General features: G+C 42.0%; 2 protein-coding genes across 5 annotated transcripts; both read left to right on the top strand.

Annotated features, from left to right (window-relative positions):
• The first annotated feature begins 3,006 nt into the window (after positions 1-3,006).
• On the top strand, positions 3,007-8,797 carry mutyh (mutY DNA glycosylase). Its single transcript, XM_056603867.1, has 15 exons — positions 3,007-3,486; positions 3,722-3,855; positions 3,949-3,988; positions 4,102-4,175; positions 4,290-4,331; positions 4,423-4,494; positions 4,910-5,023; positions 5,381-5,478; positions 5,728-5,872; positions 6,073-6,160; positions 6,506-6,688; positions 7,358-7,503; positions 7,602-7,757; positions 8,279-8,335; positions 8,500-8,797. The coding sequence occupies exons 1-15, from the start codon at positions 3,372-3,374 to the stop codon at positions 8,626-8,628; spliced, it is 1,593 nt and encodes a 530-aa protein (XP_056459842.1). The 5' UTR covers positions 3,007-3,371; the 3' UTR covers positions 8,629-8,797.
• Positions 8,798-11,256: 2,459 nt separating this feature from the next.
• LOC130392711 (elongation of very long chain fatty acids protein 4-like) lies at positions 11,257-14,881 on the top strand. Of its 4 annotated transcripts, none has more exons than XM_056603218.1 (9): positions 11,257-11,366; positions 11,757-11,928; positions 12,017-12,074; positions 12,266-12,453; positions 12,575-12,655; positions 13,577-13,633; positions 13,731-13,845; positions 14,101-14,228; positions 14,530-14,881. In XM_056603218.1, the coding sequence occupies exons 3-9, from the start codon at positions 12,017-12,019 to the stop codon at positions 14,695-14,697; spliced, it is 795 nt and encodes a 264-aa protein (XP_056459193.1). In that variant the 5' UTR covers positions 11,257-11,366; positions 11,757-11,928; the 3' UTR covers positions 14,698-14,881. The 4 variants fall into 4 exon arrangements, with proteins under 4 accessions (XP_056459193.1, XP_056459192.1, XP_056459194.1 ...); XM_056603217.1 differs by lacking the exon at positions 11,257-11,366 and adding an exon at positions 11,648-11,735 and having other exon boundaries at positions 11,836-11,928; XM_056603219.1 differs by lacking the exon at positions 11,257-11,366 and adding an exon at positions 11,648-11,735 and having other exon boundaries at positions 11,842-11,928.
• The last annotated feature ends 232 nt before the right edge of the window (positions 14,882-15,113 follow it).

A 15,113-nucleotide genomic window follows, 5' to 3' on the forward strand; every position in this document is an offset into this window, starting at 1 on the left:
CTTTGGATGAAATTTGGATTAATGTCTAAATGGGTTTCTTTATGTATACTATTGCTTCCTTGTATCGGCAGCTAGTGCTTCTCATCAATGCCACAAACCCTCAAACCCACAAAGGAACTCGCACATGTAATTACTATGAAAAGGTATAGGCTGTCGTGTGCGTGGGTTGCTATTGTTACCGTCTTCCCGAACAACCATCTACAAGATCTAGTGCTCCTTTCAAAGTGTTACAGTGAGTAGTGTCGAGTTACCAACACGGGGATGTTACCAGGCTGCCAAGTGAAACCTGCTCCACTCACGCACAATGAGATACTTTCACTAAGCTCGAGGGACCCTAGACAACTGTATATATGCCACCGGATGCATATTTGATAGGCACACACATGCACACACACATACGCGCTCACACACACACACACACACACGCACGCACGCACGCACGCACGCACGCACGCACGCACGCACGCACGCACGCACGCACGCACGCACGCACGCACGCACGCACGCACGCACGCACGCACGCACACACGCACACACGCACACACGCACACACACACACACACACACACACACACACACACACACACACACACACACACACACACACACACACACACACACACACACACACACACTCACTAGGTGTGCATTGAGTCCTGATCTTTTGGCGATTGTACCACAGGCTACCTTATAGCTGCCTTGATATTTTCATAATTCATTCAATGTTTTTTTCTGACGTCATCTTCAAGTGTCCCGAATATGCGGACATCAAGGCTGAACATTTAAAGAGAACTAGAATAGTCCGCCAAAGAGGTGGAGAAAAAACAAAAGAAGAAGAGAAGGAGGGCAGGAGGGCAGGAGGGCAGGAGGGCAGGAGGGCAGGAGGGCAGGAGGGAGCCGGTGATGGCAAGGAGGAGGAGGAGAGGAGCCCCTGGAGTGCAGCTCGGACCGCAGAGACAGGCAGAGCAGAGGAAGCAGGAAGAAGTATGGCCTTCCCAGTGTGGCTGCGGAGGGAGAGGAGCAGCTCTGAATAGCGAGGAGGGTCCGTCGAGTGCCGGAGATAGGGAGACAGAACAGCAGAGTCAAGGCCACAGAGCTGCTGGACTAATGCTTCAATCAATAAAAGCGAAACTAACAGTGATTGTGAATCATTATTTCTGACCTATTTCTTTGAACTACTATATATTAGTAACCATAATGTCATGATTATAATTGAATCACAAACTTGGCTGGTTTACAGGTTTATTATTTATTACTTGATTATGGCCTGCAGAGACACTGGTGACGGGGAGCAGGCCTTCAGGTTCTAGCGGCGGAGAGAACAGAAGCAGCAACCATCTATCTACCTGCCAGCTCCCAGTACAAAGAGACCATCTACCATGAAAGCCCAGGCCGGCGTGTGTTGTTATAATATGTGTGTTTTGCATGCATGCCTGCATGTGATGTGAAGGCCGAGGCTGAGTGCCTGGCCAAGGCTGGCACTCAAACGACACTTAAGAAGCAGCCCGGGTCCTTCTGAAGGCCCTGACCCATGTGAACCCCAAGTGCCAGCCCCAGGTGTGCCACCCCTTGGTGGGCCTCATGCCCTCTAGCTCCCCTACAGCCAAGAGGCGCATCGTTCACTGCCTACGCACTGTCTAGGTACATCTGTCCAGGAAGAGTTCACCTAGACTTTGCATAGCCATCAAGCCCCCCCCCCCCACACACACACTATTGTTTGTTGTACATCAAGGTAACTTAATGTACACACTTACTTGTTGTGTTACTTAATGTTGTATTTATTCATAGTACTTAATTGTGTAGCATCTGCATTAGCTAGCTATCAGTGCTGTATACGGGGAATGGGTTGTCCTAGTGATTGTTAATACTTGCACTTGGTTCTATGAACATCCTTACTGAACCGACAGCGTTATATTGTTGCACCTCTTCTGACAAATGTACTTATTGTAAGTCGCTTTGTATAAAATAATCTGGTAAAAGCCTTAATTGAAATGTAAATAGAAGCAGACACATTTCAGACGGAGACACACAACATGCGAGCAGAGCTTTTTTGTTCTTCCATTATTCCCTCCCACAGTCTGAAGTAAAGATAGCAGCCCATCTCAGCCTGCTAGAGCCACTGCTCCCTAGGCTCAGGTCTCTGCGCTATGAGGTGCACGAGGAAGGTAAGGTAACATTATCTGGCAGTTGGAGGTACAGTATGTAGGAGTTGGAATGGTCTTTAATATAGCATGGAGGTGGATTGAGTTCTACCTATGTTAACAATACCACTTAACCACCTGCAATGATGTAGGCTACCGATTGATATGCAAGGAAATACAATACAATTTAATTATTCAATAATCATACAATTAATACAGACATGGGGTTAGGGTTAGAAGAACATACCCAGCTCTAACAGAACATGTACGGGGAGGAAAGGGTAGATAAATCTTTGAGACTTTCATTGTATTGCAGACATTATATGAATAGAAAGGGCTGCTGCTGTTTTCATGATAAATAAAATAATCGTTGTCTTTACAACAAAATCCAAAGTGCATGAACACTAGAAATACTTCTATCCAACAAAGTCCACCAAATCAAAGATAATGACAATTTTAACTTCACATTGATCTGCCGGACTGACGTTCAAAATATAAATATATGGAGTCATTGCAATTGTCTTTACATTTCCAGAGTTGGAGATCAGTAACGACTGAAAAGAGGAACGGAAATATTCAGAGGAATTACATAATCTGTATTGTGCTTATTTTATATGAAATTTCCATATCATTCTCCATTTGCCACGTTTGTGCAATTATTTTCGGTGTTGCCTCTATGTAGTTGAATTACCTGGCGATCGTTTGTGGCAGTGTACAAAAGCTATTATAAGCGCGAAGACATTCGAGTACACCGTGATGCAACAGGAAAAATACTGCAAAACCACGCATGAGCACCAGGAGGACAGGGCATTATAGGTCCCTGGGCTAGACAGTGAAGGGTGCTTAGGGTGAACGGAGCTATTTTATTCGATGAAAATCTCCGCCTCGTGCATGGGCTATTTAATCTCCTTTAAGAGCAGTTGCACAAGCACATAGACAACACGACATGACGACAATGTGGAAGCGTTGGTATTCCTTCCGAATCACTTGTTTTCTGCACATTTCACGTTTGTTGTACTATTGTTGTTAATGCTGCACGATTCAGCCAAGAGGCGTATATTGGCTTTACCAGCTCTGGGCTTTACTATTGGTTACTCATTCCGGAAGAAACGTCGATTGGTCAAAAACGGTGGCTCCGCCTTGTTGGCGGGAACGTTCATGCGGTGTGTGACGGTGTCCAGAATGTAAACAAATGGATTTAACGCATACTTGAGTACAATAAATCAGTATATGTACAATATGAGCAAGTTGCGTTCCGCTATGCAGAAAGGAAAGAGATCCACGCTTACAATGACAGAAACTACGAAAACACCCCGAAAGAGGACTAAGGAAGCTGTAAAAAAAGGTACTCTAATCATGTTACGTCTTCTTATTGAACCGTATAACTACGGTTATAAAAATACTATAGAGTTGTATACTCAAGGAGTGTTGCAGATACAGTTATAGCATATTTACAAAGGTGTCAGGTTTGTTAACGTGCATTGGAGAATAACATGTCTTTACCTTCCAATGTTGTGCATGGACAGAAAATGCTCTCATTAGTTTTCAGTGTCATGTAGACGCATGCTCTTTCTTTGCAGAAGAAGAACCAACCAATCCCTGCCCTCAGGCCACATACCACACTTTTCATGAACCAGCCTCTGTGCTGCAGATACAGAAGAAGCTCCTCAACTGGTATGACAAGGAAAAGAGAGAGCTTCCATGGAGGACAGTGGTAAAAATGACATTCATTTTACACAGTAAGATACAAATATCTGCAGAAAATCTGCAAGACTGTTGATGATATCTAAATGTTTTGTTATAACAGGCCTTAAAAGAGCCAGACGTCAACATCAGAACATATGCAGGTATAATGCCCCTCTCCCATCCTAGGCCATGTGGAAAATATATTTATCCAAATCATTTCATAATCTTTTTAGATTCCCCAGGATTATTTGACACCAGTTTCTTTGGCTTACAGTCTGGGTCTCAGAGATCATGCTGCAGCAGACCCAGGTGGCCACTGTGATAGAATATTACAACAGATGGATGAAGGTAACCAACGCTGACCTCAATCTCGCAATCATTACCTCCTTTGGGGAGCATATTCAACACATGACGTCATCCTTTGAATAATGATATTGTGAATTCTTTACATTGAACCTCAAGAGGTGGCCGACGGTGCAGGATCTGGCAGCTGCTTCACTTGAGGTGATCCCCAAGAGTAAAATTCACTGCAGATACGCCAGTACATCAAAATTGCAATTGTTTAAAATCAATTCTTCACCTCCTTGTTTAACAGGAAGTCAACAAAATGTGGGCGGGGCTTGGCTACTACTCCCGAGGAAGGAGACTGCACGAAGGAGCTCAGAAGGTGTGTTATGCGTCTGTGCTTACACTTTAATTAAATGGCATGCATTTAAATTACTTCAGTGTACTATAACTTCTATATACTCTGCATTCTCTTTATTCAAATTACTGACTCAAAATATACAAAGATTAAAATCATCACAACAAGGCAGTGACATGCATCTTTTTATAGCATATCTCTATAAACAAATAAATTGTAGTCAAGGACAGTTTACAAAAATAAAAGTCACAATCACATCAAAAACTATTTGCAATGAACATGTATCACATTATATCATTACTAAAGCGTCTTATTAAGAAGCATATTATTAAGTGTCCCAGTAACAGGGAAGGTCAGGGCAGTTACTACAGGAACACTGAACAGTGAATAGACGTACCTCATGCGGGAGATTTGGTGGTCATTAGAGTTTGTGTCTAAGGTGGTGACAGAGATGGAGGGCCAGATGCCGAAGACGGTGGCGAGCCTTCTGAAACTGCTGCCTGGGGTCGGACGCTACACTGCTGGGGCGATCGGGTCTATTGCACTCGGAGAGGTCAGAGGTTACCCAACGTATACACACACCTGAACAAACGCATAAATACACTGACACAATACCACATAAAATGACTCATATATCCATTCATTCATTTCAGAGACGTGTTATTGCTGAGGACCATGCCTTAATCTATATAAATTCCATTCAATGACATTATTAAAGATTCCCTCTGTATTTTACGGTTCGTGACCTTGTATTATAACGACTAATATGTCTGATTTAATTTGGAACTAGCGTTCCATACTAAAAGCATCGGACAGAGTAAACCAGCGGCTTCATCTTCGTCTAAGATAACAAGGGACACGTTGTCCGTCACCTGTGATCACTGATTGGCTGCCCTGCTGGGTGTCTCAGGTGTCTGGAGTGGTGGACGGCAACGTGATCCGTGTCCTGTGCCGCCTGAGGGCTATAGGGGCTGACAGCACCGGCTCTGCCGTGACAGAGGCCCTATGGTGAGGGAGTCGTACAAACCATGCCTGGTCCTTTTTCAGAGAAGAAGTTTAAGTTAAAATAAGTATGGAGCTCCAAAACTCAGAGCTTTTATTTATGTCTGTTGTTAAACCGTTTTGCAATTATTTTAATTTACTTTGTTATCATGAAAAAAAGCAATACAAATGCAACGTATTGCTATCGTTTTTGTTTTTTAAATAACATAAGTCTCAATGCTTATTCTGTCACTTTATAATGGTGGTCCTCTTTAGGACCCTGGCTAATACCGTGGTGGACCCAGAGAGACCTGGGGAATTCAACCAGGCCTTGATGGAGCTGGGGGCCCGAGTCTGCACCCCTAAAGCAGCTCTCTGTGGCCAGTGTCCTCTAAAGACCCACTGCCACTCCTACCGCAAGGTGCTGATCCCTTCGCCTGACTTCTGCTGATCTCAATGAGGCAGTGTAGTTGTGGTAGTATCAGCTTATAAATTGATCAATGGTGAAATTGAACTTGAACGAGGCTAGGTCAAGCCGTCGTTAGCCAGATCGTTGTTGTTTGTGAAGACCAGGTCTGTAGGTCATCTTCACAGATCTAATGAACATCTAACTATGTCCAGGTTCATGTCAAGCAGGAGGCAAACTCCCAGAAGCTCCTGGGGAAAGTCGGCAAGAGCCCGTCTACACAGGGTGATATAGAAGACTGCCGTGAGTACCCTGGTTCCTCCTCCTCTCACTCTCCTGTCAGCCTTTTATCATTCATTAGGTATAATAATTTGGGCAGACGCTGCAATACTTGCGTTTTATGTTAATGTGTACCTGAATGTTTCCATATTTCTTTGTTTTTATATATTCTATATTTATAAACTTACTCTTATTTGACTCATTCTTAAATGTAATTTGTTCCCAGGTGTTCATATATTATGGTTTTTTTATTTATTGATATTTATGTCTTGGTGTCTATGGCTGCTGTAACACTTGAATTCGGCTGCCTCCTGGGATCGATGGTGTTCTTCTACTGAACCTCACCGGCCTCCTCCCTCCCCCGTGCAGCCATGCCTGCATCCTGCACCTTGTGCCCCACGGAGCCCTGGTTGGATGACCTGGGGGTCCACAACTTCCCGAGGAAGCCTGCCAAGAAGGCCCCACGCGTCGAACGAACCCTCACCTGTGTGGCACGCCGACCCAGCGAAGACGGAGAGGACGAGTATCTGCTCACCCAGAGACCAAACAAAGGTTTGCCCCTGAAATAATACAAGGTTTATTACAAGAGTCGTTGGATTTTGGGGTCATGGGGCTGGTTTAAAACGTCCAAAATATCTGCAATAACATATTACTAAATGGTTTTATTATCCCATAAAACTATTCATTTTAAAGCCCTCTGCGTTGTGAGAGAATAACAGAAACCTCTCTCTCTGGGTTCCAATTAGGGATCGACCGATACCGTTTTTTTAGGGCCGATACCGATACCGATATTTTTTCATCAGCCTTAGCCGATACACCGATACGCCGATACCGACTTTCTTGAGCCGTTTTTTTTTTTTTTTTTTTTTTTTTAAAGAAACATTTATTGAACTTCAATATAAAAAACAATATTTAACAAATAGTAAAAACAGGTGAAGTAGAACAAGTAAGAACAAGTAGATGAACAATATTTAACAAATAGTAAAAACAGGTGAGGTAGAACAAGTAAGAACAAGTAGATGAACAATATTTAACAAATATTAAAAAGAGGTGAGGTAGAACAAGTAAAAAAAAAAAAAAAAAAAATCGGCGAAAATCAGCCGCGTATCGGCCGATACGATACACGTAAAAAACGCGAATATCGGCCGATAATATCGGCCGACCGATATATCGGTCGATCCCTAGTTCCAATGTTCTTCTCTGGATGTGGTGCACCCACAGGTCTGCTGGCCGGGATGTGGGAGTTCCCCAGTTTGTTACTAGACGAGGAGAATTCAAAAGTCAAGCAGAAGGGAGCCCTGTGTGCAGAGGTTGGAAGAATCTTGGGAGTCAAGGTCAACAAGGACCTTTTGTCTTATGTTGGGGAGGTGAGTGCCATCCAGTCCCCACGCTTACACATTCCATCATTAACGACTGAACTGAATTTAAGATTTTTTTTATTCTTCTTGTCTCCTGTTTTCGCCAGGTGGTTCATATATTCTCTCACATTCACCAGACGTACATTGTGTACAGTGTTTCTGTTGAGGACAAACACGCTACTGAAGAAACACAAAGTGAAAAACTTCAGTGGCTAACCAGGCCTGCTCTGCTTGAGGCAGCTGTCTCCACAGGACTGAAAAAGGTATGTCTCCACCACTGTTATATTTCATATCGGAGTACACAGATTACTTTTTTGTTGGAAAGTAATGAGTTACTTTTACAATTCAAGTAATCAGAAATTTAGTTCTGACGCAAACACATTGTTTGTTCCTTTCCTACTTCCTTGCGGGTAGCTGCGTACTGCGCATTTGTTGCTCGGCTATCGAGATGCCATTTACAATGCAGTAGGGTAGGCCTGACATTGATACGCTACGCTACTACGCTACGTATCTCATGTCATTAGGCAGATATCACCGTCCTACCTGCTGGCTCCATATAGACAGAACAAATACATATAATATATAAGTAAATAGATATTTGGTCAAAATGTACATCTTGGATTTATAAAACACAAATATAAAGTACAAATCATTGCACACTTATAGATGGAAGTCATCTTGTAATATAAAAAGTAACGTTACCCAACCCTAGACTCCAATGTATTTGAATAGCATTGTATTTGTATGACACTGTGTCATTGGATACTTGTGTCAACTCTTGCAGATCCTAAAGCTGTATGAATCTATGGGTGAACTTAGTCATGAGGTGCTAACTTTAAAGGTAAGTTATTTCTGATTGATATTAGTTTGTAACTCAGTTGCTTGGTGAGGTAATGTAACAAGCTATGTAACTATGTAACAAATTGATGTAAATTTTACTAATGTATAATCTGGTCATTTCTTACACACTTGTATACGTTTTAAAGCATGTGTTTGTATTGTCAGGACGGCAAGAGGAAGAAGGTTGCGAAAAACAGCAAGTTCTCAGCAAGTAAAAAAACCAAACCCAACCCAGCCAATGGAACCAGGCAGCTGTCACTCAACTCCTTCTTCAAGACCACAGAGGAAACATGAAACGCTGTTTCACCTTCAGATATCAGCCTAGAGTACTATGTGCATTTGGAGTATAGCCATTTGCCATCCCCTCATTGACAGGGAAACATATTTTAAGCACAGTTTGGACAGGTGTGATCCAACAAAATAAATACATTTTATTAGACATTACAGTATTTCTTGAATGTTTTGCAATTTTGCACATTATGGACAAAGTACTTGGCAGAGATGGCAAAGATTACCATGTCAAGTAATTTCTCACATAGTGGCAGCTCTTCAACGTCACGTGGTTTGAGTTTAAAGCAGGGAAGAACTTAACCCTTAAGAACTCTAACTTATTTAGTCACCGAGACAAAATGGCATTGATTACTATGTTCAAGATCATTTGAGAAATACCCATGTTTAAAAGCAAAACAAATGCTTTTTGTTTTGAGTCCCATGTTTTTTGTGGGCCTTTAAATGTTAAATTGTATTTAACAACAATGGTGCTATTGTTCAGCTGGTAGTCCTGCATTCCTTTTTAGTTGGATAGAAGATTTTGAGCTGTCACAGGGCTATAACTTTTTACAAATAGACATGGATAAGGATTTCCAGCTTATCCATTACCTCTACCTGAAACATGTTAAACATGTTTTGTTGGGGGGGGTATCTAATGCCAATAGAGGATGATAGTAGTGTGCTACCCAATGTTGCCAGAGGGGTTGTCTAGTTCTATGAATGGGGAATATAACAGCCATGTGCAGGACACAAGGAAGTTAAGAATCATTAAATGTAATTATTTAAAAATATCAACACATTAAAACCACAGAGACTTTAATGGCACTAGACTACTGCCACTTGCCATGGTACCTACATCCAATCATTACGTTAATAAGCAATCATTACATCACAGGGAAAGAATGTTGTAAAAACAAACCGGCTCTCGGATAAAATGAGATGGTAGCTCATCAGACAACCTTCAAGGATGAAGTTTGGCTTGTATTGAATGAGCCGAAGACTCTGTTTCATATATGTAGGGATAGCCCAACCTGACCCACACTTCCAATCCAATCATGGCTGGCATGACATTCCCATATTTTTTACACTTTTGCATACAAAAGTGTGGCATTGCATTATTAACAATTGTTGAATTCCTAAAGTCCTGTGTTCCTGCATGTTGACATGTAACACACTCAGTAGATACAATGGCTAGATTAAGCCAGAAAACCATTTTGTTTTCCTAGGTGCACATGCACTGGACAGACTCTGGGTGAACAGAGTTTGCATGAATGCAAGTTGTTCTTAAAGGGGTGATATTATGCCACCAGGTATGAGTGTGACGAGCAGACGAGCAGCATGTCATCAAGGCTTCTTGTGAAGGAAGCACACTGGCTCTTGCTGTGGAGGTCTGGCTAGACCCTTTTCAGACCAGGCCCAGCGAGGTGGATGGAAGATCCTTCCAGGTGAAAGTTATCTGGAGAGGGGTCTGTTCGCGATAACGAGAACAATAACTGCATAACGTAGTTGCTCAGAAGCTCCTCCAGAATTTTGGGGAATTACAAAAGTTCTGGTGATCAGTAGTAGGTGTCCCCCTTGTGACCTGAGCAGGGTAGGAAGGTCTCGTTATTAGACCAGGTATCACAGGCATCTGAATGGTACACATTTGGAATTCCAGCCCCGGTGTTGTAGAAGGGGGGGGGGGGGGGGGGGGGGGTTTAACATGCTCTTTGTTGTGAACTTGCATAAGTGGTTCAAGTTCACAACATGACGTCACACAAATCGAGCCATGAAGTGCCTTACCAACATTGACACAAACCGTCTGAATAAGTCTCCTTTGCTCACAAAGTTTTCTGACTAAGTAAGCTCACAGAGTGTGACCTAATGATGCTATGCATACATTTTTTATAGTATACACCAATAGTGCTCAAGTAACTAACATTTTTCTGCTGGTGGCATTGGTGCAACTATCTTTTTAATTTGGCGGCACCCCATAACATTTCCTGGCACTCCTTTATTAGACATCTGTGATCATTCATTTGAATGGATTCACTCACTTTAAATAAGTTGTCAAATGTTTTATTGCGTAGGGCGTCTTTTTCTAGTTTTATCGCCATCTCTTTTCTCATGAACCTTCATGCTTCTCCTCCTATATGAAATACCTTCTAATAATAACATTAATTAAATAAAGGTTATACAATTAAATGTATTAGACAACCATTCCAAACCCCTTCTCACACGATGCTTCAAAATATTTTTTGGGGGGAAAATATGCCTGCCAATTGGCCTTGCCCCTTTTCGAGTGACAAGCGTTAGGGCAATTAAAAAGCCTTGGGGCCTTGTTGATTATTGATATGCAAATACAATTAGTTTTTGTAGCTAAACTAGCTAAAAAGAAAACACATTCAACAAATCAGCTGAACTTATTTCACTTGACATGGACAATAATGAATGAAAATAAGTACCACTTGGATTGGCATAGATGCATTATAAAAACACGTCCACTTAAGCATCCTGAACCAGGTAAAGCAGAATTCATAATCATTATTTTCACGATAGATATTTCGCTATTTATGCAGCTTTCTTCACTGAGTAGAGTAACTAAGTAAATAACTTTGTCCACATCATATAATGGGCTCAGGTAGAGAGGGTTGTGACCGGAAGGTTGCTAGTTTGTTCGCTGACTAAAGCTTCGAGGTGTCCCTGAGAAAGACTTAACTGTCTTTAACCCTACCTGCTCTCAACGAGCTGGCTGTCCCTTTCACTAGTTGACCCCGATGTCGGTATGTGAAGTGTGTATGATTCAATTTGGCTGCTTAATACCCGAAATGTAAATTAAATGTAAATAAGAATTAGGATAATTATTAGTATGACGAGCACAAACCCTTTGAATAATATGATGCATCAAACAACGACACGCTTTATACACGTCATTATGGCACTGAATGTGTTTTGTATGGGATATAATTTATACTACAACAACTGAATGAATAAGGTAACAGCATGCCTCATTGAAGCATAGTTTTTGCTGGTGGGTGCAGTAATCCCAGATATATACGGAGGAGTGGAGCTTGAATGGCCCCGCCGAATAGGCATCAGCGCCCAATCACATCGCACAGGGTGCAGCCGGGTTGTCTTCTCTTGCATAACTGGTATGTCTTCTTTCCTTTCAGGGCGACTACAGAGTTTACTATTTCATGACTTTCATAGACTATCGGATTTCTATGAAGCTAAATAAGTCATTTGTTAAAGCAACAGCTTTTCGGACCGGTGGAGATCCAAAGTCGCTTGACTTTCAGTGTTTATGAACTGAACTTGAGTAGGAGGATTTTTTTCTTTTTCAAGGTAGGCTATATGTGACCATATTTTAAAGATAATTAAGAATATTTAAAAAAAAAAGCACACCGCTGGAGCTGAAATTAATCTATTTTAGATGGATAGCACTTGGCAACGCGTCCAGTCCATGTACCGGTGGACCCTGGAGAATGGAGGTAGGCCTATAAGCTTAAACTATTAAATGGATTGTTTTTATACTGGCATACATTTATTGCGGTGCCACTTTGTAAATTAGAGTTGGAACGACCTGCTGCGTGGACATGTTTCAACCTGAAACTCAATCAGCAGGTGGAGACATTGGTCCTCACCCGGCTCCCAAATTACATAGTATTCCATTATATTTCAGATGAGAGAACGGACCCATGGCTTCTGGTGTACTCTCCGGTCCCAATAGTAGTCATTATACTGGTCTACCTCTGTGTGGCCTGGACCGGACCCCGATTGATGAAACACAGGGAACCCGTTGATCTGAAAGGAGTTCTCCTCCTTTACAATTTTGCCATGGTCTGCCTGTCTGGGTATATGTTCCAAAAGGTTTGTTTGGTGTCTTGCACTTTCATCAACAGAGTTGTCATGTTCCTTATATCAAGCTCTTTTCTGAGTACTGTTGAACACCCTTTGTATTTTTTTTCACCAATAACTTGACTGTTTACAGTTCGTGGTCTTATCCAGGTTGTCCAATTACAGCCTCCTCTGTCAGCCGGTAGACTACAGCAACAGCCCACTGGCAATGAAGGTAGGAAATGTCAAAGTAGAACTGAAAGTTTTGGTTTAATTTGGTACCATTTAGAAGTTGTCAGTTTGACGTGAGCTTGTTTCAGCTCATACACTATGAGATAAAAGTTTGAGTTTGCCTGACAGTTCTTGGAAGGAGGTGTGTGTGTGTGTGTGTGTGTGTGTGTGTGTGTGTGTGTGTGTGTGTGTGTGTGTGTGTGTGTGTGTGTGTGTGTGTGTGTGTGTGTGTGTGTGTGTGTGTGTGTGTGTGTGTGTGTGTGTACAATTAGTGTCCGAGAAACTTAAAAGACTTGGCTTTTGGTTGGGTTAGACCCCAGGCTTATTGTTAACATCGTCTATGCCGAGATGTACACGTGTGGATTTTTGTTCAAATCACCTCCTCTTGCGTTGTACGAGGGTTTCGAAATTGGCACATGTCCTGCCAATGAAATCCATCCTACTCCAAACAGCAGGTCCTGTTTCTGTCTCTTGTTTTGTCCAGCACAAGTTAGCGCACAGAAGCAGCCCGGCTAGGCAGCTTTCTCAAATTGTGCCCAAAAACGAACAAATGTATACGTTTGACTGTTTTTATCTGCGACTGTGCGTGCTCACGCACTGAACAAAAAGGTGTTTCGTTTAGTATCATTCTGAGTGCAGAGCAGCACTTCACTAAGTGACGAGGGAAACTGTCAGAGGCAGTGTTTTTTGTAGCCTTAAGCTTTGGCCCTTAAGCATTCACTTCTAAATCATTAGGTGCGCAGCTCATAGATGTGTGGATAACGTAGAACAAGACTCAACTGAAAACAAATTTTCCCACCAGGCTGACCATTTGAAAAGGGTCGGTAGGAATACACAAGTTCACACCAGGTCATTTAACTGAGTTGGCTGCGCACATGCGATTTAAGCACTTGAAATATGATGATTTTTTTGTCTGTTTCTTCAGATGGCCAATGTGTGTTGGTGGTTTTTCTTCTCCAAGGTCATAGAACTCAGTGACACGGTAAAAAAACAACAACGATTCTTACATAGATTGAATTTAGTGCACCCATTCTTTCCAAAATGTTGGGTCTTACCATTATCCATTCCTCCCTGTCCAGGTATTTTTCATCCTGAGGAAGAAGAACAACCAGCTGACCTTCCTCCACATCTTTCACCATACCACCATGATCGTCAACTGTTGGGCCGGTGTGAAGTATGTCCCGGGTGGACAATGTAAGTGGACAGACATCTTAAAGTCCCATTAAACTCACAAAACCCTGTCCCGACCTTGTCACCAACAAGTACAAACACAGAATTACCTCTGCATGAAGACCTGTGCACTATTCGTGTACATATTAACTACTCTACACAGTCCAGCATTCATATTCATAATGGGTGTTCGTACAAGTTACAACTGAATACACTCCCACAACGATAAAGTATATTTCCATCCATTCATCCGACCAGCCTTTCTCCCTTTTCTTGCAGCGTTCTTCATTGGCTTGCTCAACAGCTTCGTCCACATGATCATGTACTCTTACTACGGCCTGGCAGGGCTTGGGCCCCACATGCAGAAATTTCTCTGGTGGAAGCGCTACCTCACCACCCTGCAACTGGTAAGCCCAGCACCTCAGGGTCCACTGGGAACGATGGGGTGGTTTGTTTGTGTGTGTGTGTGTGTGTGGGCTTGGCAATAGTACCTACTCAAACTTTGAATAGTCAAAAGTAATTAAAACCATTCAAATGCTGCCACAACTAAGTTTCTAAAACACATCTTGATAGAATACAGTATATGCAATGCATAAGATAACTTATTCGTATTATATAGTTATTAGTATCTGCCACAATTTAATGGATGACAAAATGAGGACAAATCTGTAATTGTTGCTCTTTGCCTTTGCTCCTGTCGTTTTGCAGGTTCAGTTTGTCGTTGTGACGACACACACAACGTATAACCTGTTCACTGAGTGTAACTTCCCGGACTTCATGAATGTCGTTGTCTTCGGCTATTGTTCAACCCTTATCGTCCTCTTCTCCAATTTTTACTACAAAAACTATCTCAGCGAAAAGGAAAAAAGGAAGTAACACACCATCTCAGATTACATTTTGTTGTTATTTTTGTTGGTCAATGTGAAATATTCTATCAATCGAACGTTTACAGCTTCTTGACTTTAATGCATCGAAGAATTCTGGTTAGCCTATGTTGGCATTATTGCGCTATATCTAGGGCTGCATTTAGTCGATTGATAGAAACTTTATGAAATCTAATTTTGATAATGTATTTATTGCTTAACTCATTTATTAAGAACAGATAACAAACATGTGCTGCTTAATGTTGCAGTTGAATTCAAATATGTTGTTCATGGATAATGATAAAAAAATAATAGTTTAGTTGTTCTAGGCTGCTAGTCAGATAAAGCATCCACATTTATCACTTTGGACTCATCCCCTCCCACTTTGGTGACTTGTGGTTGCATTTGCTATTGACATTTTATAGAATG

Source organism: Gadus chalcogrammus, chromosome 12 (genome assembly GCF_026213295.1).
Source record: "Gadus chalcogrammus isolate NIFS_2021 chromosome 12, NIFS_Gcha_1.0, whole genome shotgun sequence".
NCBI lineage: Eukaryota > Metazoa > Chordata > Actinopteri > Gadiformes > Gadidae > Gadus > Gadus chalcogrammus.